This window comes from Tauraco erythrolophus, chromosome 9, assembly GCF_009769465.1.
Source record: "Tauraco erythrolophus isolate bTauEry1 chromosome 9, bTauEry1.pri, whole genome shotgun sequence".
In the NCBI taxonomy this organism is placed as follows: Eukaryota; Metazoa; Chordata; class Aves; order Musophagiformes; family Musophagidae; genus Tauraco; species Tauraco erythrolophus.
Genome location: NC_141473.1, coordinates 33,848,121 through 33,874,258, shown reverse-complemented (window position 1 = coordinate 33,874,258; position 26,138 = coordinate 33,848,121). Strand labels below are relative to the sequence as shown.

General features: G+C 40.1%; 1 protein-coding gene across 1 annotated transcript in view; it reads left to right on the top strand.

The window, feature by feature from the left end:
* The first annotated feature begins 604 nt into the window (after positions 1-604).
* Positions 605-26,138, top strand: part of ANK3 (ankyrin 3) — a 203,057-nt gene continuing 177,523 nt past the window's right edge. Inside the window, 1 exon segment of the mRNA XM_086616892.1 lies at positions 605-718. Within this exon segment, the coding sequence (XP_086473018.1) occupies positions 605-718 (114 nt within the window).

The window sequence follows — 26,138 nt, the reverse complement described above, 5'->3', positions numbered from 1 at the left end:
GTCAGGGTCTCCATGGTAAAAAGAAATTTTTATTTTATTTTTTGTCACCATCAGCAGTTAACCTAAAGTAGGAGCTGCTCCATTTCATTATAGGTTAAATGACTTACCATACAAAACTAGCTGAGAAATGTACATCATTAACACTGCATTTTTAAATAGGTTTTAAAATGCACTTGAGGATTAGTGAAGAAAATACAATACAGCATATGTTATTGTTCTGGAATTTTTTTTAATAGAAAGCACTCCTTTTCAGCGTTCCCCCTTCAGTGGAGTCACTTAGACACTTCCAGCTGGTGGCAAGGGATACAGCCATAATACAGCTTTCTCTGTCCCAGCTGTCTTTTTCATTACGTTAAATGCATTACGATGGCTGCACTGTTTTATAAAGGTTCAGGTACAGAAAGGTATAGGAAGAAATCTGCAACTATGTATTTTTGTAGTGACTGCAAGCTTCTGTGAGATCTCTGAATCCTGAATGTGTTCCTGGCTCTGGTCACAGATTTCCTTCCAATCACTGGAACATTTGCTGTAAGGGCTGGCTAAAGGTGCCCGAGGAAATCACCTTTTACAAGGGAGCATTGTTGTAAAGGATTTTTAATGCATTATGGCTCACGCAGCATCACAGTTAAAGAAAACCAGGGATTTAGAAATTAATGCTGATGAAGAAACTGAGAAAAAGAGAAAACACAGGAAAAGATCCCGGGATCGCAAGAAAAAGGTATCTAGCTCTGTGCCAAATTTTGACAGGGATTCTTTTGTTTTAATTTTCTTACCTTGCGGTTGAAGTATCAAAGCGCGTTCTTGTGTGTAACTTGGTAGCTGTCGGAGTAATTTGTTAACGGTGTAAAATAGCTTTGATAACCACAGCTGTGGGATTTGCAAAGCAATTGAATGTTTAATTGGATATTAGTTGATTGCAGTGATGATGCAGAAGGTGTGCATTCTTTTTCCAGATAAATCACTTGTGTTACCGTGATATGCAGGCTGTCTGTGAGTTGAAAATAGTTTGTAACCATGATGTGAGGTTAAATGCTGAGCTTCCTCGCAGGTTTAACAGCATAATAGTTTAGCCTTGCATACATGTACTTAAAAGTGATGTGTGTGGAGGCAGATTGTTTTTTCTTTGTGTTGGGACTCTATCACATGTTTGACTTCTGAAACATCCTTTTTTGGGATAATGTTGCAGAAATAAGGTGTTTCAGCGTTTCTCTTTTTTCTTAAGGGTGAGCTGTTTTACAGAATTGAGCTGTAACAATCTCTTATTAGCAACTTTCTTTTGTTAGGGAAATATGTGACTGAGATCGCAGAGCCTGGTTTGTCTCTGCTGTAGATTTGTCTTAGCTGCAGAAAAGCCTTCAGCACACTAGGATCTGAAAAATTCAGCAGGCACTGCATTGCTCATTGTTCAGTTCAGGAGCCTCTGCGTGATTCCAGTCTTACTGTTTTTCTCTAAGGTATAAAGAAAAATAGTTATGGTTTGTGGCATAATGACAGATAAAGAGGCCAGCCACTTTGGCAGCTCTGTGGATATGTCCTTAAAAACGACACCTTGTACTCTGCTCCATAGAAATAAGGCCCTGCCATGATTTCTTGTCTTTGACTGTATTTTATTATAATTTTCCAAGAACATACCAGAAAGCCAGTTGTCTTAACAGGAACCTGGGTATGTAGTATTTCTGTCTGCCTTTGTGAAATCCCCCTAAGGGGGGATTGGATAATCTTCATATGCTCAGAGAAGCGGTGCATGTGCTTCCTAAATGACATGTAGATTTCCTCTAACATATGTGCATCTTTTGGTTGGGTGAGAGTCAGCATTTCCCTGCCCTTTTCTCTTTTCTCTCTGCCATGGCAGTGCTATACATAATGAAAAGCATTAAGAAACCCACTGCCTTCTGTTCTAGCGAGCACATTAGGAGACTGTTTAGATGGCTGCAGCGAATGTACTGCAGCATGTTAACCGTAGGTATTTCTTCCGTGTGAGTGTACACGTACAGATCTTCTGAATCGTCTTCCAATATAAAGGAAAGTGTGAAAATAAGATTCTGTTTTGGAGGGCTATTTTGAGGTGCTGCTGTTTGAAACTGACCTGATTTAGTAATATTTTTCTTGTCTGCTGTTTGGGTTATGTGCAGGTCTCTAACGTAGCTATCAGGGTGGGCTTTTTACCCCAGCTGAAAACGACCACAAGAGTTAAGAATTTGAGGAGCTGGCCCGTCAACCCATATTTACCTATGGCTTGTAAGCTCAAATGTATCGTCTAGCAGCTAACTCTGCTTGGGATGCGGAAAGCCCACGTTGTACTTAGTGTGCTCAAGTTTAACAATAGCATGCCCAACCATATCCATAGACTGTCTTTATGTGAGGGTGCTTTCTCACAGTTTGCAATTAGATCAATGTAGGAGGGATGGGGCAGAAAGAGGCTCTTAATTCAGTGAGGTGAGACAATTGCTTTGTGGACAAAAACGCTTTATTGTTTATACAACACAATGCTGTAGAAGGGAAATCTCTTAGCAACCAGAGTGGCACATGGATAAATATCAGCTTATTAATCTCAAATGTCTAGCTTTTTTTTCAGTATTTTACTTCTGTGTCTTAAGAATGAGATTATTTTTAGAGAGCTTTTTCTCCATCAAAGGCTTTTTCTTGAGTTCTCCCCTCAACCCCTTTGTGTCGCACTGCAATTTAGTTAGCTTATTCCAGTTTCTTTCTGAGTTTCCTTAAGACTTTACAGATTCAGGGAATGTAGAGGTGCTCTCTATTAGCAGAATGGAGCAAAAAGCAGCAATTGTTTCACTTAATGTTTATACATTTGAGCATCAGTCATCTTATAGCAAAGACATGGTTTTGCCACCCAGTACATTAGGGCGTAGGAAGTCCGATAATTGTGGTTTGCCATTTTGTACTTTCCTGACTATTTAAAACATTTTCCCCCCAATTTTTCCACTATGAGTTGTGAGTCACTTCTTGTTCCTCTGCACCACCCACAAGCAAGCAGTACTCGGGGTTTTTTTTTGTTGATCACATGATACTGCACAAAGCTAACCCTTTGCTTAAGCAGCGTACAGAAATAGCCTTTAGGGTCTTCCAATCGCATTGGAACAACAGAGAGTGCTAACATTTCTGGATAATTTATACAGTAAGGAGACCAAGGCAGCCAATGATTAGAAAGTAAGGCTGGTGCGAGCACCCGGTGTCCTAGACTTGATGATACCAGCAACAGTCATGCTGATTTATGTTCCTATTTAGTTTGAGGATTGCAGTCTGAGGGTAATATTTCACCGCTTTTGACTGGTTAAGCAATTTACAGTATAATAATGTTTCTGTTAAGGCTTGCTTTGATACTTGTATGAGAGAAATGACCTTTTAAAAATATCCACAAAACAAAATCCTGTATTATATCCAATCTCATTTAATTTCAAGGTGAAATATTTTCAAATTGCTGCACTTGGCTCTGTGGAGATGCTGTGCTTTTGTGCCCCATGGGCCCACCACACTCTTTGTTTGCCTGAATTCAAGACATTTCTGAAGGTTCATGGCTTAAATAGTGTAACTCATACAAGAGAAAGGGATGAGGCCAGCAAGCAAAGTGAGCACAGTGAGGAGTCTGCATTATACAGGCTTTCTGTTTATTCTGCCCAGGTTAATATTACAGCTTCAAGCAGTTCTGCCTCTGGATGGTTGTGCAGTGTCCTACACTGCACATAGTTAGAGTGTACCCAAGGGCAGACCTGAGACTTAAATGCTATTGCAGAACAAGCCAAGCCACCCGTAATAATAAGTGATTGATGGGACAGCTTGCTGGATTCCTTATAGTGCAGTTCTGTAGTGCATAGTTTGGTTTGTCAAAACTAGAAACTGTTTGCCCTGTAATAATGTCTGGAAATAAATTAGTTGTTTAGTCAGTGCCATTCCTAAAATAAAGGTGAAATCTCCGTGGGTTTTTGTGCGTTCTCTGTGCAGTACATAGTAGAAGAGAAGGGCAGGTCTTGGCACATGCTCAATGATTTATGCTTTATACAATATTCAGTAGGACTGAAGTGGTTTCCATTTGTGTGTAGTGCTCAGGAGCTAGCATGTTCTTTGGGAACACAGGATAGCTTGATTGTAATGCGAAGCTTGGCTGCTGCTGTCTCTGAGATGTTAAAGGCTGTTGCTGTCACATCCTCTGCTGCTGCAAACTGGTGGGCAGCAGGGAAAGTAATGGATGCCGATAATGCAAATCCTGGTAATTTCATCACAAAGCTCAAAGTGTTCGAAGGTTTTACTTAACTTTCAGGTATGCTGGAAAAATTGCCCTGCAATTTCCTAATGGGTATAAATTGAAATGCTGCGTCAGGAATGATCAACCTGTAGGTGTGTGGTTCATATGACTTTGAGGCGCTTGTGCATCTTCTGGCCTGGGCTGTTCTCCCAGCTGCGAGGGCCTGTGGGAGATGGTGTGGACTGCCCAAGGTAGTAGACCTGGAAACACCTCCCAGAGGCAGCAGGACCCCAGGAGGACATAATCATGTCGTAGCTGGGACACTCCCACTGCTTTCTTTCCCCTCAGCCCTCCTGGGGCTGTCAAAACGTTTTATGGATCTCAGCCGTGCCAAGGTTTCAGTATGAGTCTCATGAGGTTGAAAAAATTCGTCATCTGCACCCACACGATTAACCTGAGCAAAGGGTTGTGTGCAGACCAGCTTCCATGCAAGTAGCTTCTCCAGTTTAATTCACAGTGATAATTAAGCAGGTTTAAGAAAAACAGAGATAATTCTCTGACAGTCATGTGTTCCTGCAAGGAATTGCCCTGTGGTTTTAAAAAGCAATTTGGTTTGGAATTGGTGCAGTTTTTACGTGCAAACAAGTCTAGTAGTTATCAGGTAAAGCTTGAAATGTGAGCTTCAAGGCTTTTAACTCAGATAACAAGTACAAATCCCCATCCATTTAAAAAAAAAATTAAATTTCATTATTTTTAAACAAATCTCAGGATAAGAGAGGTCTGTTTTATGCTATCTGAAAAGTTGAACTTGACAGTAGTAAAATCTAGATAAGTTGGCCACAAATTATCGTTCCTTAACTTATTTGTGTTAAGGCACAAACCAGGTAGATGCTGCTCTAACATCTGGGATCATGACCGGTGTAAATGAAAAGATCATGTAGATTTAGGGCCTGAAGGAGAAATTGTTAAGTCAGTGAATCTTTCCTAGGTGCAAGAAAAGTTTCAGTCATATCCTTGATTTTGGACATGATGTTCCGTCAGAGGCAACTCTAAATAATTGAAAGATGTTTTGGATAGATATTTAGGGGCACTGGTGGATGGGATATCCACTAGCAGTGTTGAATTCTTACCAGGATGGGGTTTGGTGGTGAAAGAGTGTTTCTACTCAGCTGGAAAAACAATTCTTTCTTTGAAGATGACCCCCAAAGGAATGAAAAGATTGCATTGTATTGTGTGGGTAGCACTACAGCATCATTTGAAGTGGGCACTGCTCAGTGTTACTTTGCTGTTTATAAACCCAGAAAAAGTTTTGCACTGTTATATGTTTACATTTTTATTTAGGCAGGTTTAGAACATTCACCTTTTCCTCTTCACCTTCTTGATGCCTCAGGATTGTGCCGTCACAACAGATGGCCATTAGTTATTATGCAAATGTCAGTTTGGGTTATAAACCATGTTATGCTTAGTGTTACCAGCTCGTGATGGGAGGAGATGGGGAAGAGGAAGGACTAACAATTGGCGACCTTGCCATTATAGGAGGACTGCTCAGTGACTAGATTTAGAACTGGACTCTTAGTGAGTGTAAGTCAATACTATTTCAACTACCTGGTTGATATTAATGGGGACATTTTTCCTTTTTTTTTTTTTTTTTCCATCCAGGCTGTTTTATTTGCTTTTTCTGGGAGACCTGAGGGGGAAATGTCTCTTCTATGGGAAAATGGCTGTTTTTGAAGCAAAAGAAAGTTCTAAGATGATGTTCAGTGAACAGTGATTTAAAAAAACCCAAAAAACAACTCTTTATGTAGTTATGAATATTCAGCCCTGTGTCAAAAGTCAAAGTACTGCTCATTTCAAGCTCTTAATTTACCTGAATTAATGGCTTCTGGATAAGTTGTGTGTGCTTTGGTGCAATTCCCCTCGGCCATTCACTAAATGTTTGCTACTGTGAGCCAAAATATTTGTTGACTAGTGGAACTGACTGAGCACCTGCTAAAACTGTTAGACTCAATTAGACCTAGTTTGACTGGAACAGGGTAGGTGAGAACTAGGCTCTTGGTGTGTCTGATGTGGGTAAACTAGAAAAATAGAGATGAAAAAAGTCTGAGTTGTAAGGTTGTAAGTTGTATTTTTTAAAAAAAATAAATTTTACTTAATTCCTATAGAAAGCCTGATGTATTCCCACATTGACTTGAATGGGAGTTCGGGCAATAAAGGGCCAGATCTGCTGCTATTTAGTGATTTGTACAGCTGTTTAGGCCACTGGTAGAGCAGTAACTGTGACTGAGACAGCAGGGCTAGCACAGGACTGCCTGGTAAAGGAATGGAGAACTGGGCCGTAAGGGTTTGATTGGCCTCATTGTGCCTGTGGGTTGGAAACTTCTTAGACATTTTAGCAACTCTACGAAATAATGCCTCCCTGTTAGACTGGGATGTGCGGGGACCTTTTCAGATAATGAGCTCAACTGAGACGGTACAGCTGCCCGACATTGTTCCTGACTTCGGTTATCTAACTTAGGCTCTAGCCCTATATGGAAAAAGATAGGTGTATTCAGAGGATAATTCAGTGCATGTAAGTGAGACAAGTTAAAGCAATGTCCTCATTTTCAAAGATATAGAGTATCCTCCAGCCTTGCAGCACCTGCAGCTGAGCTTTGGGCATTCTGAAGATCAGGCATCTCTGGTGGATGTTTGGGATCATATAACTCTTTTAAAAAAATCTTTCCTGTGTGTCTGTTGCCTGAGCATGGTATTTGTGGGCAGTTCTGCTTTGTTGGCTTGTGCTCTGCGAAGTGGCTAGTTACTGATCTCCACCTAAGAGGTCAGATTTTGTTTTAATTTTTTACAGAGATTGAAATCACTGTATGGTGACTTGGAAGGGAAATCCAACATTTATTTTATTTATATATATGTAAAATCCAATATTTCTTCAAGTAAGACTAATGTGGACAGGAGAACTAGGTTGAAATAAGATTGTTTTACGAAATGAAAAGAAAATTCGATACTTATTTTTTAAAAAAATCATAATTTTACCAATAAGCTGAAGTTTTCCATTATTTAGAAAGCCATGACTGTTTAGTAACATGAATTTGTCCTGCATGAGATTGTTAGTGCTCTGAGAAGTACACAAGCAGTTTAATGCCTTTGTATTGTGTACCAGAACTAAAACTTTATTTTGCCTTTGTAGTTGCAGAAAGATACAGGACATGTTGTACTGCATGGTCACCTTCATCTAAGCATTATTTTAGAAAACTTTTATGGTTTGTTTGAATGATATATTTTACCTCACTTTTCGGTTGTTCAGCTATGTCTTATTCACAGGTTTGGATTTTAGCTTATTGGGCACCTGAAAGGTCTGATGTAATATATGTTGTGCCATCACAGTTTATGTATCAATTTTAAATCTCAGTTTGAGTGTTCATTTCAGTAGCTTCCTAATTTTTCATTGAAAATCATCATAATTAAAAAGAAAAGTACAAGGTAGAAGGGATTCATTTATGTTTCTGATATACTAGTTTATGCAGAATATATCCTACTCTGTATTTATCCAACTGGAATTAACAGGACTTTGTAGAAGTAGTTACTTCTTTATAAAAGTGGTAGTATCCAAGACCTCTAACACCGATTACTCATGAGCACGAGCAGGAAGTGAAGGTCTGTAGCTTAACAGGTATCCACTACTTCATCGTGGCGAGTTATACAGACACAATGTCTGCATTTATTTTGTGGATGTGAGGTGACATACATTATAGTGCCTAGTAGAGGGTACCTCAACAAAATCTCCATCAGTAGCCTTAAACTTGGTGTCTCTGGTGACCCCTTCTCTACCAGGAGCCAGACAGGCTCCCGGGTGTGCCTAGTGCTTCACCCATGGAATTAATAGTTTGCAAACGCAACAAGCACTTGCTTCCCTTGTAAAGGAAGAGACATATGTATCACTTGGATACCTGATCCAGCGTCAGCGGAAATCACTGCCTGCTTTCTGCAAAGAAGTCCATAGGAAATTGTGGTTTGTGGATTCTGAGCAGGTTTCTGAACAGCTGTCAGTTTTGGTGCATATCAAAGGAAAATCACTGGTCACTAAACGAGCTTGCATTACATTCATATATTCCACACTGGTTTGTAATACTCCTTTAAGCATATATGCATAGATGGGATGAGGGCATAATATGTCAATTGTTTGTATTTTTACAGAATATGGAAGGTATTTTTGAAAGCAGCAATGTGTACCCTTTTTTTACAAAATCTTGTCAGCTCAGCTCTGAGCTACAGCCCTGTCCTTAACGCTATGGCCTCTGGCTTTTGAAATAAGATGTTATTAAGTATCCAGGCTCTGCTGGAGTAAGACTGTTGGGAGGGAAGTCAGAAGAGGAGACAGGTAGTTGCTGAATTTTGAGTGCCATGAAAGGATTTCCTGGAGCTGCTGAAGTGGCTGTTTTGCATAATCATATTTTAAAAGTAAGCACCATGATTATGCAAATCCTTGAATTCTGATAGACCATAAGCAACTAGTAGCCAACCTGGATTCAAGTGCTCGGCATAGTTCACTAGTACTGAGGAGTAACCATGGGGTGTAACACAAACACTCCTCTCCACTGATGATGATGTGATGTCCCAGGCTGGGGATGGTGCTCTTTTAAACAGCCGCTTGCATGGCACCTTTGTGCTCTGATTGCTGAAGAGTTCGGCTTGAGTACAAGAACTTGTACCTTCTACATGTGAAGGATTTACACACAGCAAAACACAGATGTACTGCATATACTATGTGAGCGGGTGTGCACCAATCCATCCATAGCCGTGAGTCAGGCATCTCCAAAGTGTCCCTGCTTCCCAGAGGGAGCTCCATCTGTGTTAGGGTGCACTTACACTGGGAAAGGTTGCATGGTGTGCTGCAAGGGGGCTACTTTCAGAGGAAGCGTGTTCTCTTTGCTCCTGTGCAGCGGCTCCCGGAAAGCCAGGCTCAACCCATTGCTGTTGGCCACTCTGGGCCCTTAGGGAGAAGCTGTCCACAAAGTTGTTAGCCATGTTTTCAGAAGTCTGCACTGTATGGGTGTATATAAATAATTTGCTTCTTCATTTATGTAATTTACAGCGTGATTTGGTTCCATTGCTGTCATTGATTCCTAAAGGAACTACAGATCCTTTTTTTTAAGTGAAAAGACAATTTCAAAGAACAAGTCATTAGAACAGATCAAAAAGTAAAACGGTCTTTTTCAAACTTCTGCCACTTTCCTTTTGAAATTCTTCAAATGACAGCATCACCAGCAATTTCTGCATCATGTTCTGAGTTCACAAACTCAGAACAAATCACAAGCCAGTGCAATTGTTGATATCTACCTTTCAGTTAGAGCACATTGATTTGCATGTTCTAAAGAGCTTTCCTTTAAGGCAGTATTAAAATGAGAAACCATGGTGATGTTATCCTGACTGTATCCTCTAATAAACCATACTCTTACCTGCCCTTTTCGGTGTTGGTAGAAGATACACTGGTGGAATTCACTTTCTGTTCAGCACATTGGCTCATTTTCATGGGAATTATTTTTAAATGTCAGGATGTAGAATAACTCCGTTATTGACTTCCTTCAGTTAAGCAAGATTGTCACAGCTAGCTGGGCAGTTGTTCTTCCCAGTGACATATCCTGTATGTTGTCCCCAAGCTCACCCATCTGGAGGTGGTCTCCAGTGTTCTCTAGGAACCTGTAGAAAAGCAGAGCAGTGCAATATCCACTGGATAGACTTTTCCCTCCACTTCCCAACATGAGTTTATGGGACATTTTACTGACAGAAGGCAAAGATGGAAGTGAGCCGCTGACTGCAGCTAGCTCTGTATCATTTTGAAGTCATTTTTCCAGGGTTGTAATCAGAATATCTTATAAATATAGTCATTCCTAGCTTTAGATGAGATTCCTTCATAGATAGAATAATTTTATTTTCTCACAGCTTTTTTCTTTCTCCCATAACTGCATCACCACTCCTTCTGGACCCTACCATGGTGTCTCTGAAATTGCAATAATTTCCCGTTCATTAATCGCTAGCTTAATGTTGAGCCTTTGCAACCATCTCATCAGCTGAATTTGCCAGTGGTCCATGAGGAAATGTCAGTGTCTGGGTGATCTGAGTCTGTAACCTTTTCTCCTGCCCACTTCAGATTTGTATGCATCTAGCAATCAGCTCTGGTGCTGAGGCTGTTTTCATGCACAGACTGTAGGAAAATTAACGCAGATACTATTCAGAACTACACTGCTGACTAGACCTTGAAGCACAGATGAATAAGTCTGGAGTGCTCTCCGCACCTGAGGGGAAAGACTCCCTCAAGAGGAGAGATACGTGTACCAAGCACCTCATGGTGCAGCGAGTTAAAAAGGAGCCTCAATCTATGTGTGAGTAAATGCAGTGTTTTCCTGTAGTGCTGAGGAAGCCTCTCTCAAAAGAGGCTTTTTTTGGCCAGGCAGTAGTAGACAATATGTTCTGGAGAGTGGCTGTGGATGCTTTCCTCTTCTTGCACAAGACTCTGAAAAGTTAAAACATCCTGTAGTGAAATATTGCTGAGAAGTGGGTGGGAAAGGCTTCCTTTAATACATTTTTACCATCTAAGCAAAAAAAACATCTTCAAGGAGAATCAGTGAATGCGCTGGATACCTGCAGTCCTAGTTTTCCCTACCACTTGATTTAATTTGAAACCACCAGCACTTTGAAGCTGTTTAACATCAAAATTCTGATAACTAGAGACTGCTGTTTTTCTACCAGTCTAAAAAGATTAAAAAGATGTTGAGAGGAAAACATTTCTCATGACAGTGGGTGCACAATCAAAGTTTCTAAGTAGGACAGCCTGAGGAACAGCCAACGCTTTTTAACAGTTATGGGAAAGCGTATGTTGTTTGATGTTCCTATCTGATATTTTCCTATCTACCTTTTTTGTAATACCAGAATGTCTATTTATGCTTAAAGAAGGCTTAATAAATATTTTGCACACTCAGCACACACTGCCCAAATAAAAGATAAAAGTATGCAAACTTCCAGGTCATCCAAGCAACAAACAAAGGGCGGGGGGTGCTCCCACTGACTCTTCCAGTTTGATCTGAAGGAGTTGATTCAATTTCTGGTTTTCCTCTCTATAAAATATCTCCATACTGTTCTTCTTGCTTGTTTTAAGGATCTCTTTTCAAATGGCAAGCACTGACTATTTTTCTGTTCTTGATATAGAATATATTTTGCATGCCTTACGTAAGGACCATTGCTACAAAACAAGGCCCATGAAGGGCTTACATTTTTTTTAATGACCTCGGAGCTGCTCGGTGCTGCACTGGTGTGTGACCTGTTGGCTGTGACTCTCGGGAACATTTTTGCTGGTGTCTTGCCATAATTCTGGAAGAGAAATGTGGTTTTTAAAGAAGTAGATGCTTTTTAAAAAGCTTTTGGTATAGAGGAAGTATGCATGGTAACAATTCTAATTATGGCCCTTGGTATTCAGTATAAATATTCCATTTACTGTTATTTAGATTAATTTTGTCTTATTTAGCATAGCAAACCATTGGCTAAAGGCTGTTTTATAATGACTGGTCATACTAGTTAAGTTGCAGTTAGAAACGCGTGTTGTTCACAAAGATTTAGTAAAGCTCTTTCAGAATTGTTTCTGTTTAGCCCACCCAATATACTGGAAAGTTGTCAAAATCCTGGTTTTAGAAGCGCGTGAGTTTAATCTAAAATGGCTAAATGTAGTATATTTTGTAATGTTGTATATATCTTCTTGTTGACCTACGTGCCTGTTATCCTTGAAGCTAAACTCACTGAATTGTGGTCAAGTTATAGGTCCAATTAGAAGAACCACTGAACATATGCAATAAATTCAGCTTGAAAGGCCACATGCACAATCTGCCTTGGGTTGGAAAGCCAAGAGACGCTGTGACCAAACAAGATCCGCAGGGAAGCTGTTCAAAATTGTAGCCCTTTGTTCCCAACAGCAAAGCTGCCCCTTTCTCCTTGTTTACTACCAAATGCAAATGAGCAAACAAAGCTGGTGCACTTTTAAAACAAGTCAGTATGAAGGAAGATGAGAAAAAAGGAATGCAAGCATTAGAAAGGGCCTTGATGTTGAAACGGGAGCAGTGGTTATATGGGGAGATACGGGGAGGAGTGATGGGGCAGCTGACCCAGACGTTGGGTTTTATTTTGGCTGTAACTAGCTGCTGGGAGATGAACTCTTCCTTCTGAGGACCTCCTTATTAACCCACAACGTTTTGCCTAGGCTGAGGCAATAGGTAAAACCTGGGAGGGGAGAGAGCAGAATTAGGACAAAGCCAGCAAAAAATTCAGTCTCTGCTGGGGACTGGACTCCAAATCCTGCTGAGTTCAGGGGGCCTGCGGTGCAGACAGGCTCTGTGAGTAGTAAAGGTGATGTATGGCTGATATGGTGGCCCAGGGGCATGGCTCTTCCTGGCGAGCATCAGCCATGCTGCAAGCGAGCAAATACAGTGCTGCCTGTAGGGCTGCTGCTCTCTCATTGCATTGCTGCTGTGGGACTGCAGTTGTCCTTCTGAACCCCTCCTCCCAGGCAGAGATGCTGGTTTGTTGGGGGGAGATATTCAGGCATTGAAGTAGGTAAAAAGATAAAAACCCTCTAGCTTTATATAGCAGGGTGAGGAATTTAATTGGTTGGAGGACATCCAAGAGATTGCATTTGATTAAGTCCTTGAAAAGATGAGGTCTCTTATCCACTAGTTGGTTGCATGAATTTATACCATGGATATGTAGCCTAGTGCGTTGTGAAGGTCCGCACACGAAGAGGTAACCACAAATTAATTAGGGCTTGTCACTTTTAGAGTATTTCTGGTATGATGTCAAGCAATTAATTTACACCTACAAAATAGCAATTGTTCCTTAAAATAGCAATCTGCTAACCGAAATCTATTTTTCTTTAGTTTTTAAAGTTTAGGGGTGAAAACAAAATTCAGCTTTGTGTCTTTCTGTGTGTTTCTCTTTCATTTACAGCAAAATTTTCTCACATTTTCTTGACAAGTCAGAATCTCTGTCCTAGTTTTCGCAAGACGCTCTCTGTGCCTGCCTGCCTGTTTCGTAGAAAATAGTTGTCTGAAACAGTTGCCTGAAAAAGGAGCAAAGGTAGTATCTCAAAAGGAAAATGAAGTCACAGATTATATTTGTATTCAAACCAAATAATATCTGAAGGAAAGATTGAGGAAATATACAAAAAGAAAAAATAAAACAGGGGAAGTGGGGGAGATCTTGCAAAGCTAGCCAGCAAAAGCCCTGCCAGAGCTTCTGGGGGCTTCTGACTGGAACTTTGCAATACATTGTGTCTTCCTGTAGGTTCAGTTTTGTCTGTTTTAGTTATTGAAAATACCTTTTTTTTTTTCCTGAGACACATGCATGTTAATTAGCAGCAGTTGACTTAGGTATTAGTTATTTTATGCATTTATTGTTCAGATGAATATTCAGTCCTTTGCCTCTTGGGTAGTTTTATTTATGCAAACATAGATTGAATATATGAAGTATTACTAACATGAGGGTTGCCTGCAATCAGTTTTATTTCATGAGTAGCCAGTTACTGCGATTCCATAAATGCGATTGTAGTTCTGATATTTGACAGTTACAGATTAGAGCTGCATTGCTTTAACGGAGGATTTTCTAGCAGTACCATTTAGGTTTAATATGGAGCAATCTTGTTTTTCACACGTCCTGCTGTTTGATGAAGAGACGTTAATGGCTGCTCAGGGGAAGGGCGGTGGCAAGAGAGGACAAGATCAGAGGTAACTGTGAGGGAGAGTATTAACCAGCCTCAGAATGACAACATGCTCTTTTTGCAAATGGCAGAACCAGAATGTTTAACAGCAAAGAAGTGATAATAATGCTGGGTTTCAGACGTTTTTCTGTAATGAGAAAACAGCAGCTATGTTTTGCAGCAGACTTTGTTGATGGTTGTCCTGACACAGCGTAGTAATAGTCCAATGAAGTTGGTGGAAAGCTGGTCCTTCAGGCTTGCGTTGTTAACATACTGCTGGTACTTAGAGGATATTTTTCTTCCATTCTGATGTACTACAAACATTAAGATGTTTGTCTACAAACTTAAAAAGATGCTGCATGTCTTTTAAGTTTAGTTACATGGTACTTGGAATGACTTTTAAAAATACTTTCCCCCCCGGCCATGGCATTGTTGCCTTTCCTTAAGTGATGCTGCCAAATGCAATGGGAGTGCATGTTGGAGAGAGTCGAACCACTTGTAGCACAGCCTGCAAAATGAGGGGAACTCACCTATCTCGTCAGAAAGAGGGAATTAAATAAGTCTTTCCCTCCAGAGAACTAAGTTCCTTTGCATCAGATCAAGGAAAGTTCTCTTCGCTTTCATTTTAAAAACATCAAGCTGCAAAACATGTATATGCTGTTGCAACTGAAATGCATAGGGAAAAACGATGCTATGTGCCAGCCACAGATTTCAGTTTTCAGAAAGCAAAATACTTTGCAACTAGATAGGCTGATCAGCTTTGTGTTGAGTTGACAGCAAAGAAAAACTTCGAGCAGCTTCTGGTTTTGAAATCTTTGTGTAATTTTTACTTCTGTTTTCAGCCAGAAAAACAGACAATAAAAAGGTGCACCGTTGTTTCTCAGAGCTCACAGATGACTAAGCAGACTGCGCGACATCTTTGCTTCCATTGTCATGGGTCTGGTAGGTCAAAAGTGCCAGATATTCTGGCACTAATCCAGCAAAGTACTTAAGTGTGCACTTAAGTTTGTGCCTATTTGTAATTCAGTTGAGTACAGAGGGAGCACTGTGTGCTTAAAGCTGAGTCTAGTCTTAAGTCATGTGTTGAATGGGAGCCATGGTGCTTACCCCGTTAGAAGAGGGTGAGTTTTTAGAAGACAAGGTCCGTCCTGAAGTGCTATCAGTTATCCCAACTCTATGAAAACAAGGTTGGGTGTGAGCATCTTCGAGCTGCACATGACATCATTTGCCTGAAGTAGTAGATTGACATATTGGGGATTCTGATTAACTCCAACACTTGGCATTTCAAAGACATTATTTTCTTCATAGGTGCTTTTTTTAAACCCATGTTATCAATATTTGTACATCAGTAAACAATGGTCAAACACTGATGGTGAGAAAACCGTGACAACGAGAACAATAGTAAGTCCATTAAACAGGGCAAGGAAGGCCACCTAGCGCTAAGTCACAGCTGATAATTGCACTCATATTATTGACTTAATCATGCTTATTAAGCAGCTAATTAACTCGTTATATGGCTGGTGTTACAGAGGTATTAATCTAATATGTAAAGTGTAAGCATATAAATTCTCTTTTGGGCAGTTATTTACACAAACAAATGTAGATATGTAGATTTAGAACATACTGACCAAAGCCTTGCAACTAATTCAGGCCAGTTTTTTCAGATAAGAGTTTCTTAATTTGAAAATATAGAGTTTAATATGCTTAAAGTTACAGATTTTATTTAAGCTCAACAAAGTATTTAAATCAATAACATGATAAACGCCTTCGGGGGGGGGGGGGGAACAACACCAGAAACAACAAACCCACAAAACACCAAACAACCCATAAAATACTGATTTAAATTTTGAAAAATAAAAAAAATCAATCACTTGAAAGCTTTGTTTTGGCATGTTGAACCAAAGGATTTAATTTTTTTGTTTGTTTTTTCTTTGTAAGTGTTTTGAAAAGCTGAAAATTCTGAATATAATGTGTCATTTATATTCAGCAAGGATTCCTAAAATAATTTCTGTGTAATATGGTGGGTTTTTCCCAGATTTTTTTTTTGTTGCCGTGAGCAAAGGGAGCCATTTCAGTCAGTAACACTTCTTTCTTTGTGACAGCCCTCCAAATACATCATAACCCTATAGCAAATTCAGTCTTGTGAAAACTATTACGGATCGACTTAACCTGAGACTGCGAGTGAAATGAAACACAAACCCATGGTGATGCAATTTAAGCATGTACTCTAATTCTTGACACATCTGTGATTCTGGAGACTCAAATAAGCAGTATAATAGTTAAGCGTTGCTGTTGTTCAGATGAGCGTGTCATTCCTGACGTTGCAAAACTGTGTCTCTCATCTTGTCAAGTGGAGTAAGTTAATTTACTAAAGTGTTTTGCGAAATCCAGGAGTGAAACATGAACATCTCCATTATCGTTAATGCAGACGTTTCATGCTGTCTACTCTTTTAGTGACTCTGTTCCATTCAGTGTTTGCAATGGTATTAATACTAATTGCAAAGAACTAAAGGCTGGGCTGCCTGCGGAACTGGGGATGAATTATGCACGTGGAGGTTCCAGGCCCTGCACCTTCCCATCCCCTGCAGGTAAAGGCTTTGTCTGAGGGTGGCTGCCAGGGTGAGTCCCAGTGCTAAACGAATCAGTTCTACAGGCATGTTGATTTACACATGTGCCTTTCCTTTTTTCAAGAGAACAGACAATTTTTTTAATGTTTTGAAACCTTTTAAAAACTAGTTTAGGTCAATGGATTCAAACTTAAGATTGCTAAGACGACTATTTAAAATCACAGCTATTATCTATTTTAATTTCCTCTGCTGAAGAGTACCCCAAAACATTCATTATGTGGAGGGTATAATCTCTGAACAAATGACATGGTGGAATTAATGAACAATTAACTATGATCATACGTTATAAACAGAGCTGATTAGAATCCACACATGCCTGGATTTTAGAAAGAGTCTCTTTTGACTCAGCTTTGTGTTGCTGAGGTAGGACCATGCTGCTCTCATTTGTTATTCATTGTGTGAGCATAACATCATTTCCTCTGAGATAAGGCTACATCTCACAGTTTTCATGGCAACCAGACAAAGAATTCATGTATTTTTCAACTTCTATGTGTGGGGAGGGTAGGGGTGAGGAAAACAACAATTTTTCCCGATGATTTTTCTCTTACCTGTTTCGCTAGTATGCTTAACTTAGACTTTCTCCCATACCCCAGAGACTATTCTCTGATATCCCATGCAGTGATTAAATCAGAATATCGTAAAGCTGGAAGAAAGGGAGTATCTGTTCCCAGTAGCTGTGGCTGCACGGTGGTGTATGCAGTGTGAAACGCAGTTACTGTGCTGTGCAATTTACTGTCTTCATTAAATCAGACAAGCGTCAGGTGAACCATAGAAATTCCATCTGCGTTCACAGTGGGTCCATGCATGCTATTTACACTCTTTTCCCATCACTTTATTTAGCTTCCACGAGTATGTTTTTGATAAATGAATACCACTATAAATTATGATGATTCTTTCAAAACAATAATGTCAGATACTGCCATCAAGAGTGTTTTCAACCTTAAAGGGAAAATGCTTCTGTCATTTTAAAATAGAAGCAGGCCCTGAGCTCTCCTAATGTCATTGGGGACAGGAGAGGATTTGTTTCAGAAGCTGCAGTGCAGCACCAGGCAATGACTGGACATACAGCTTGATGATTTTGCATCACATAAAAGCACCAGCTTCCCTCTTATTGCCTCAATGCTCTGATCATCCTGAAAAGTGAGACAAAAGAAACGGTCCGCTCCATACTGACCTTCGTGGTAACAGCAGAAACCTTTCATTATTTCATCGCGTTGCTTGATACCCTCAAGGGCAATGCATTTGAAACTAGGAAATTCCATTTGCGGAATGAAAGCATGTAAAATTTCTGTTACATAAGGAGAGGCGGAGTTTTGCACGTGCTCTGTGTGTGTATTTGTGTTTCTCAAAATGTGTATACTTGAGAGATGCTTAAGCAGTAACTTTGTAGAACAGCTCTCTAGTCAGAGACGGTTATGTTTGAGTAATTTGTTTTGAAATGATAAAAACTTGTTCCTGAAGTAGGAACAACGCCGTCGGATACAACACTATGAGTGGAGAAAGGGTTTGTTATTACACAAAGATATGTTCAAATGGAACTTTTAATATTCCTAGTATGCCTATCAAATGTTCTCTGCTGTAGCATTCTACGCTGGCGAGGACTATGCACCCTAACTGTTAAACAATAAATAATAATTTTGCAGGGTTTTTAGCAAAATCCTCAGAATTCCAAAATTATTCATGTTCATGGCATTAAATGTTAGTGTAATAATCGCGTTTGTAGGATCACTATCTGATTCTCGTCCGTTCTTATCTTGCATTACTAACTATTTTGAGTAGTGCTCAGGTACAAATGGAAATAAATAAAAGTTTATTATCTGCAGATAAATCCACAGATTTTCTGATAGGACTTGTTCAATTATCAAGTGTCTTTTGCTTTCTTAGTGTGTTCCATTTAAACCATGATTGATGCCATTATCTGTGCTTAATACTGATAGCCTGGGATACAAATGATGAATCTGTGCTTGTCTTTAGATAAAAATGCTTTTAACTAAGAATCTGAAAGTGTTTTTTAAATTATTAGATACTAAAGGCTTTGGTCTCCCTTCTCTTTGCAAGGTAAATATGAGATCTATCTGTACCTTGCATAGACATTCAACATTTATAAGAGTGTAGATGTGGTGGCTTTGACCAAAGACTAGCAAACGGGCCAAAGCACCCCTGGGGGACTGTGTTCCTGTATGAAGGTCACAGAGCACAATTCCCAGCTGGACATCATGAAGAGAAGACCCCAGGAGCCTGGCTGGAGGTCATGATGCTCTGGCTGCAGAGAGCCAGTGGTATTTTGTTCTCTGTTTCCAAGTGGATGGGAGAAAATGTAGCAGGTTTTGGATGAAGGTGCAGGGGAGTGCAAGAGTATATACAGCAGGTAGCAGGCTTTGTTCTTTGTGCCTTCAGCTTTCCGTGGACTGAGCCCTGAGGAGAGCATCTTTCTGGGTCTGGAATATCACCTCTCACCTGTTTAGTTTTAGAGCCACTTGACTCTGTTGTCTGCCAGGCCTTGACCAGAGCCACAATTTATTACAGTGGTTATAGATGTGACAACTTGCTAGAGGATTTGCTATCTTTGATATGAGAGAGAGTGAAGATTTTCGTTCTTCTATCTCACAGTATCAGGGATTTTGAAAGCAGTAAGATTTGCAAGTTTAATGTTCAAGAAGGTAAGGCTTGTTCTAGTTGGTGGCTGGCATCCGTGTAAGCAAAGGAAGGGTCCAACTCTGCAGGGAATTGGGAGTTGCTGTTTCAATGGGATTAAAATCGAAATCTTCATAGAGGAAGATTCCTCCTTTAGAAATGTCTGTTACACACTGATGACTGGGCAGAGACCCTTCTGCTGCCTCTTCACGAGGCACCTCCAGAAACAATATCATTTTATCAGACCCCCTACAAGCTAGTGATAGCAGCTTTCCCATAGCCCTGTATTACTGCAATTAGGATGCTGCTGTCCTAATGCACGTGTTCTGCTTCCAGGATCTAAACAACTCTCTCCTCAGGGCTTTTCATTGTTCACCATGGACACACTAGACTGCTCAAAGCTGATGTGACTGTCCTTGATCCGGTTCTGTGTGGAGTCAAGAATATGCTCTTTGACTTCTACCAGCCAAAGTAACTGAACTAAATCTCCTGCATCAGCTGAAGAAGTATTGTCATTCAGATGCAAATTTTTATTTCTAAGGGATAAACAGCATAGACAGTAGTTGAAGTAAAATGCTTGCAGTGGCCATGTAATATTCTTTTCCAGGATAAAAATTAATAAAAATCATGGCTTGATATGTTTTGCTTTTTGCAAGTAGCCTTTCCCGATAGAGAGTGGATGTCTGGAGACCAAACCAAGAAAGTGTTGATCAATACTGCTGAAGGAAACCTGCAACATTAGTTCCTCAGCCAGCAATGCAATTGCTTAATAACTGATGGCATTGATTATCAAGGAACTGAATACTGTGTGCTAAAAACAAAGCAGCTCATCTCTCTTCTGGCTTTCAGAGAATATCTGTAACCATACTGTGAGCTACAACATGTTGATGACCCTGGAAAAGCAATAAGGTGTTAAGATGGATGAAAAGAAGTCCAAGACTTAGTTGTAGTCTCAGTGTGATCTTGGAGTGTGGCCCGGTGTTTCTTGCACTACAGTCTGCTTAGAGTCATTGAGCAACTTCTTACTGAAAGCTACAGGGCTTAACTCCTCTTTTTCTTCCATCTTGCCAGCCCCAGCATTTGCATGTTAATATTGCAGATGTTCATCTCACCTTTGGAGGGACACCAGTGGTTTGGGGGCACAGCAGTGCTGGCCCAGGGCCAATTAGAAGGTGGGTGGGAGAAGCAAAGAAGAGTGCATGAGGCCTGTTTTTTAGCTTGCAGCTTAACTTTAAGATTAAAATGCACCCTCAGCATCTTAACGGCTTGGTTCTTTCTGTTGAATAGAAGCAGAACCATCTTCCAGCCTCTGACGCTTAGCTGGGTCACAGATTGTGCTGCAGCCCTTTGTAGTTCCAGCTGTAAACGTGTAAGGTAAAAAGAATACGTTTTCAAAACACATTCTCAGTGTCTTTGTTGAGCCTACAGGTGTTGCACCTTCTTTTGTTACTAAGTTGTCATCTCTACATCATCTCTAGTTTCTCAGTACCCTCACCCACAACAGGACAGTATTTGCCAATTAAAAAATGGTGCCTTCATGCACTTGGTTGTTTAACTGATAGTAACAGATAAAGTCCTGGAAGAAAGAACCATCTCGGTGTAGCTGTGTATGAATGGTCCATGTGGCTTCAGTTTGATTAGGAGCATGAGTGAAACATCCGTAGGGCTCAATTCAGGCTCTGCTTTCTCCCCCATTGCCATCAGAAACTGAAATTGCTACCTGTGCTGGGAGGAAACATCCAATTGCAAAAGCTCTTTTTGTTCCCAGCCTGTCACCTGGTTTATCTTTTCCTGCAATTATGAGGAAACAGAAGGAAAACATTGCTGAGCCCAATTCCCAGAACTTTATGGTTTGGCAGTGATTTGCTTTTAGCTTTAGGGTTCACTGCTGCTCTTTTTTTTTTTTTTTTCCTATGCTGTGGTAGATTATGCAGGTGTCAGAACTTTAAAGCTCAGCCATCTTAGTTTCCACAAACTTGATTGCAGTTTTAGTCCCAGAAATGACTGTGAAAAAGCAAAACACTATGAGTTTTGCAAAGCTGACCCTAGAAGGTATGTTGCTGATAAATCTCTGAGCTTTAACATTAAATATTTTTATTTTCTCTTAAGAAGAAAATGAAGAAAGCTGGTTGATAAAGCTTTCACAATTTTATGCTTTTTCTACATGTGAAGCATGAGTCACAGCATCAGTAACATTAAAAGCACTTGCTAAGGTACAAATGATACGCCAGGGAGGGAGCAAAGGCAGGTGTGATAGCTTGTTGACTGACTATGGTGAATGCTTGCTAATCAGGAGCTTTAAGCTCATGAGACGGCTACAAACTTTGTAGAAGTAACCGTTCTCCCAGCGTTACAGACAAATGCAATAGGGCTGAAGACAACAGCTCAGAATCCTGGGACTTGATCCTTTGTGGAAAACAAAGTGAATGCTACCAGACACTGACTTTAACCAATACTTTCTTCTTTCCTTCATCACACTGAACATATGCGGGTTTACGTTCTACGTAACATTTGGCCATATGTTACAAAAGTCCTTTAGGAATGACTTGCCAAGTGCCAGAAAATGCTCTACTGTGGCAAATTGACAGGTGGACTAACACTGTTCTCCTTTAATGATGATTTAACATAAGCAGAGATTTGAATGTGAAAATGTATTCAGAAGGAGGGACAGAGGTTTCTTAACTGTGATACAAGAAAGGAAATAACCATGAACATTAGCTTAAAAATCCCCCCCCACCTCAAGTTGTTTTTATTAAAGGAGAGGTGAGTTTAGACTTAATTTCTTTTTTACGTGTGCTCTATATGGTTATTTACCTGTTTGTCTTTGAAGAGAATGTTACAAGATTCTGCTTTGTTAATGGTTAGTCTCTCACCTCTTTTGATTCCACTGTGTGCAAAATGTCAAAGAAACAGACCCTAGCTAGCAGGTTTATGTCATTTAATGTTTCAAAGAGAAATAGTTAAGAGCTTTCCATTTGAGCCTACCAGAAAGCATGCGTATGACAAAGAATTAAAATATCCAAACACAAAGATTTCTTGTCATTATTTAGAATCAATTGGAATGTGTGATTTCTTTGCAACCATTTAACTTTATTTTGCCTACATATAGAGTATATTAGTTGCTTGCAGAGGCTGCTCTCTGTATTAAAAAGAATCAATACGTTTCATTACAGTTGCATCTTCTTTTGAGACTGAGCATTAACATTTTTCCAAAGGAGTGATTCCTGGGTTCCTCAAAGAAGAAAATTGTGTAGGCTGGGTTGGGTTTTCTTGCAGTATCATATGGAAGAGCTTTCAAATGGAAACTTTTGAGTGTATATATAGCGAAGCAGTAAAATCAGACGCATTTTTGTGGGTGAGCGAATATAAACTTCTAAAGACTTCAGAAACTGAAAATGAAAGTGACAGAAATTAACCTGGAAGACTTTTCTGCCTTGCTCCTGGTCTGGCCTGGGATCTTCTCTGTAATTAGATAAAAGAATGATTTCTGGGTTTACTTTGTTGGGTTTGTTCATTTATTCCTTTTAGAATGAAAGCGGAAGGTTTGAAATTGTTACTTTGTACTGAAGTCTTGTATGGATTAGGTGTTATTTGTTCCCTGTGGCTTCTCAGGAGACTGAGCAGAAGGTCCAAATAAGTAGCAGATCTTGGGAGACCATTTTGGCTGCAGAACTGTGGAATTCAGCACGTCACTAGTACAGTGGCTGTTGTTTTGTTTTTAGTTTGTTTTTTGAACTAACTTAGAACTTTTCTTTACAAAATTGAGTTTCACTCTTCTGTTTAATGTTATTGTAGTATATGGCATGCACCTGCAATATTCAGTTCTCAATGTTTCAGTAAGTGCAGGACATCTGAGGCAAACTGTGACATTTACACTCCTTTGAGAGTTAGCGTTAGCCAGTTTTTTAAAACGGTAATTGTTTTTTATGCACAAATATAAATTATAATTTTTATGAGTTTACATGTATGTACATGTTCACACACTTCAGTTACTGGGTATACTGTGTATTTATCATAAAGTACCAATGAAAACACACAGCCATAATAACATAAAAACAGTATTAAAAATTTTTCAACGTTCGATTACATTTTCCAGCATTTCTTCTGCCGTGCTTTCTGCCCTGATAAGATGAATTGCTCATCAACACCTTTGTAAACATCAACTGCTGCCTGCAGCTTTATTTTTCCATCATTAAACAATCGACAATGTGTTCAGTATCCTAGCCCAGCTGACCATGAGATAAAGTGTGACTAAAAAGTAGATCATCTGGTGGATGGTCCAGTGTTTGATATGACACAAAGAGCTCCTTTCTTCTCTCGAGCGTGCCCGTGCAGCAACTACTGTGATCAGTGGGAGCTGTGCGTGCCTATTTGAGGCACGTTGCTGTCTCTGAAGCACTTGCTCTGTTTCATCACTGAAATTAGCACAGCAATAGAGACATCCAAGCCAAGCACAGCCACCTCTTGCCTGTTGGTATATTCAGCTGTTTGCAGTGTTAGGTTTAGTGGCTGAGCTGCTCTCTGTGCTTTTGTGTCTTGCATATCGTCGGGTATAGACGACTGAGGGCGGTATTAGACACATCCATTAACTCTACCTAGAGTCTTCCTCGCAGAAGGATTTTCTCATTTTCCTTTTTTTAATAATATGATCTAGTTTAGTAAAAATCGCTGTCCTGTAGAAAAACACCCCACAAATAAGGTTCACGACTGTTGAAGGTGCCACTTTGATTTATTCTTGCCAAGCTTATCCTGGAAGGGCGATCCCTTTGGGGACAGCAAGTACTACAGTTGCCATGTTCAGGCAGTGCTGAAGCCACTAGATGTGATATGCAAACAATGAACTTGGTACTATTCCTGAATGCATGCTGGGCATATGAGAAGGGAACTGAGCCTGCCACGTCTCTTCCATGCTTCTTGATAGAAAATTGCAGAGCAGAGATTGATTTGGACTAATGTCAGAGAGCTGAGTCTCTTCCTTCGGAAAGCTCCTGATGCCAAATGTTTCATTGCTTTTTCATGGCTGTAGTTGCTTTATAACATTAATTATTCAAGCCCTGTGTAATTTACAAATGTGGCTTTTGACTGTGTCGTGCCACAGGCTGTGGAGATGGAAGTGGTGTGTTACTGTGTTTGCCTTTGTCTCTGTGCTAAAGCAGGGCTGACCCCTGTTGGCCTCTCAGAGTTTAGATGTTTCCCTGTATCTTGGTGCCTGGAAGCTTAAGAGCTTTGCTTTTTTCTGGTGCCTGACGAGGGACCGGAAACTTGTGGCTCACATGCCAGATACAGCTGGAAGCTCTTATGTATGTCATGTTGTGGGTGTCTGGGCTGCCAAAGACATTTGGAAATACTCAGCCCTCTGCAAAGAGTCAGCTCCTCACACGTGTGGGAATTTGTCACAGCTCCTTTCCTAGTCATCCCTTTAGTAAAAAAATATACGGGGACTGCACTTGCACAGTGTTTGTGCTGCTATGCTGGTATTGCCCATGTGCCCAGAACTTGAACATATCTGCGTAAAACCTTTATTCAAGCTTTCCGGCTGCATTGTAGACTGTCAGTATATCTGCATGGCTTTTTATCTTGGCAGACTCTTGTGTTCCTAAGACCAATGGTGGAGTTGATGTGTAGAGTCATGCTAGGAGCTCAGCAACATCTAAAGAGATGAGATGGCCTCCACAGCAGAGTTTGTTCAGGTCCAACCAGTTGGAATCAAAGGTGAAGATAGCACAGGTTTGTTTGCAGAAGGCTGCCTACCCTGCAAATTGCCAATTTATTGCAAGTATTGATATGAACTCAGTTTAGAAGTAGAAATCAGGGACAGAGTACTCAATTACGACACACTTAGATCTTCTTCTCTTAGTTGTCATTCTTTTTCATGTGTATGTTCAGTACCTTTTTACCTTCCTCTGGCCTGAATTTTTTGTTCAGCATTATCTTTCCAATACTCGATAGAAGTTGATCATAACTGGGAAAATTTCATTCTTATTTAAACTTGTGAGCTGCATACAAGCGCTCTACCTTTACTGTACCTGTGTGTTCCTGGATCAGGTCAGGTATGAACCAGTCCCTATGGAAACCAGTGGGTTTTTTGCACTAACCTCAGTGGATGCTTCTCAAAAGGGTTGTTTTGGGCTACCGGAGCCTTCACCTTCTGTCTGGAGCTGCAAAAGGCAGCATGCGGTATTTGGCATGTACAACGTGGAAACTGCTCCTTTGGTATATAGCACAAGGATGTAAAAAATTAATGATAGAATGGAGTTAGGGTTTTGATAAGTTGAAGCCTAAAGCATACCCACACAGATACATCTACATGGGGGTGCTGATGGCAAGAGGATCAGTGGCAGTATGTTGGTCTCAGAAAGCTTCAATTGCCAGTCAGACAGTTCATGCAAAAATTGTAAACAGTCCTTTTCCACAAAAGCTAACTTTTGGCACACACGCACGTGTATTCTAAATCAAACTGATTGATCTACCTTGTAAGTATAATTCTGGTATATTCTCCTTTCTTAAAAACAGCCTCTGATAGCACTGAAGTGAATAATTCTATATTTGGCAATTATTTATGAACTACAGATCTCATAAACACAGCAGATGCATTTCCTGGATGGCAGCCATTAGTGCATGTGGGGACTTATTTGCTAGTTATTGAAAATATTGTACTGGAAGAGAAAAAGGAAAGGTTCTGCCACCTCTTTCTAATTTTCACCTAATTTCTGAGGTGCTCAACGGCATTCGTTCCCCCAGATTTATCACATTAGAGACATCCTTTGACATCTCTCAAATATTTAGTTGTCTTCCAAAATAATAGTCTTCTAGGATACGTTGCAGGCCCTGCTTCTCAGAGATTTGTATCCAAAGCTATTTAGGACAGCACCTTAATTTATTTAAAGAAAAACGAGAAATCCTTGCACAATGTTCTTAAAAGGATTTTCTTACTGTGCCACAT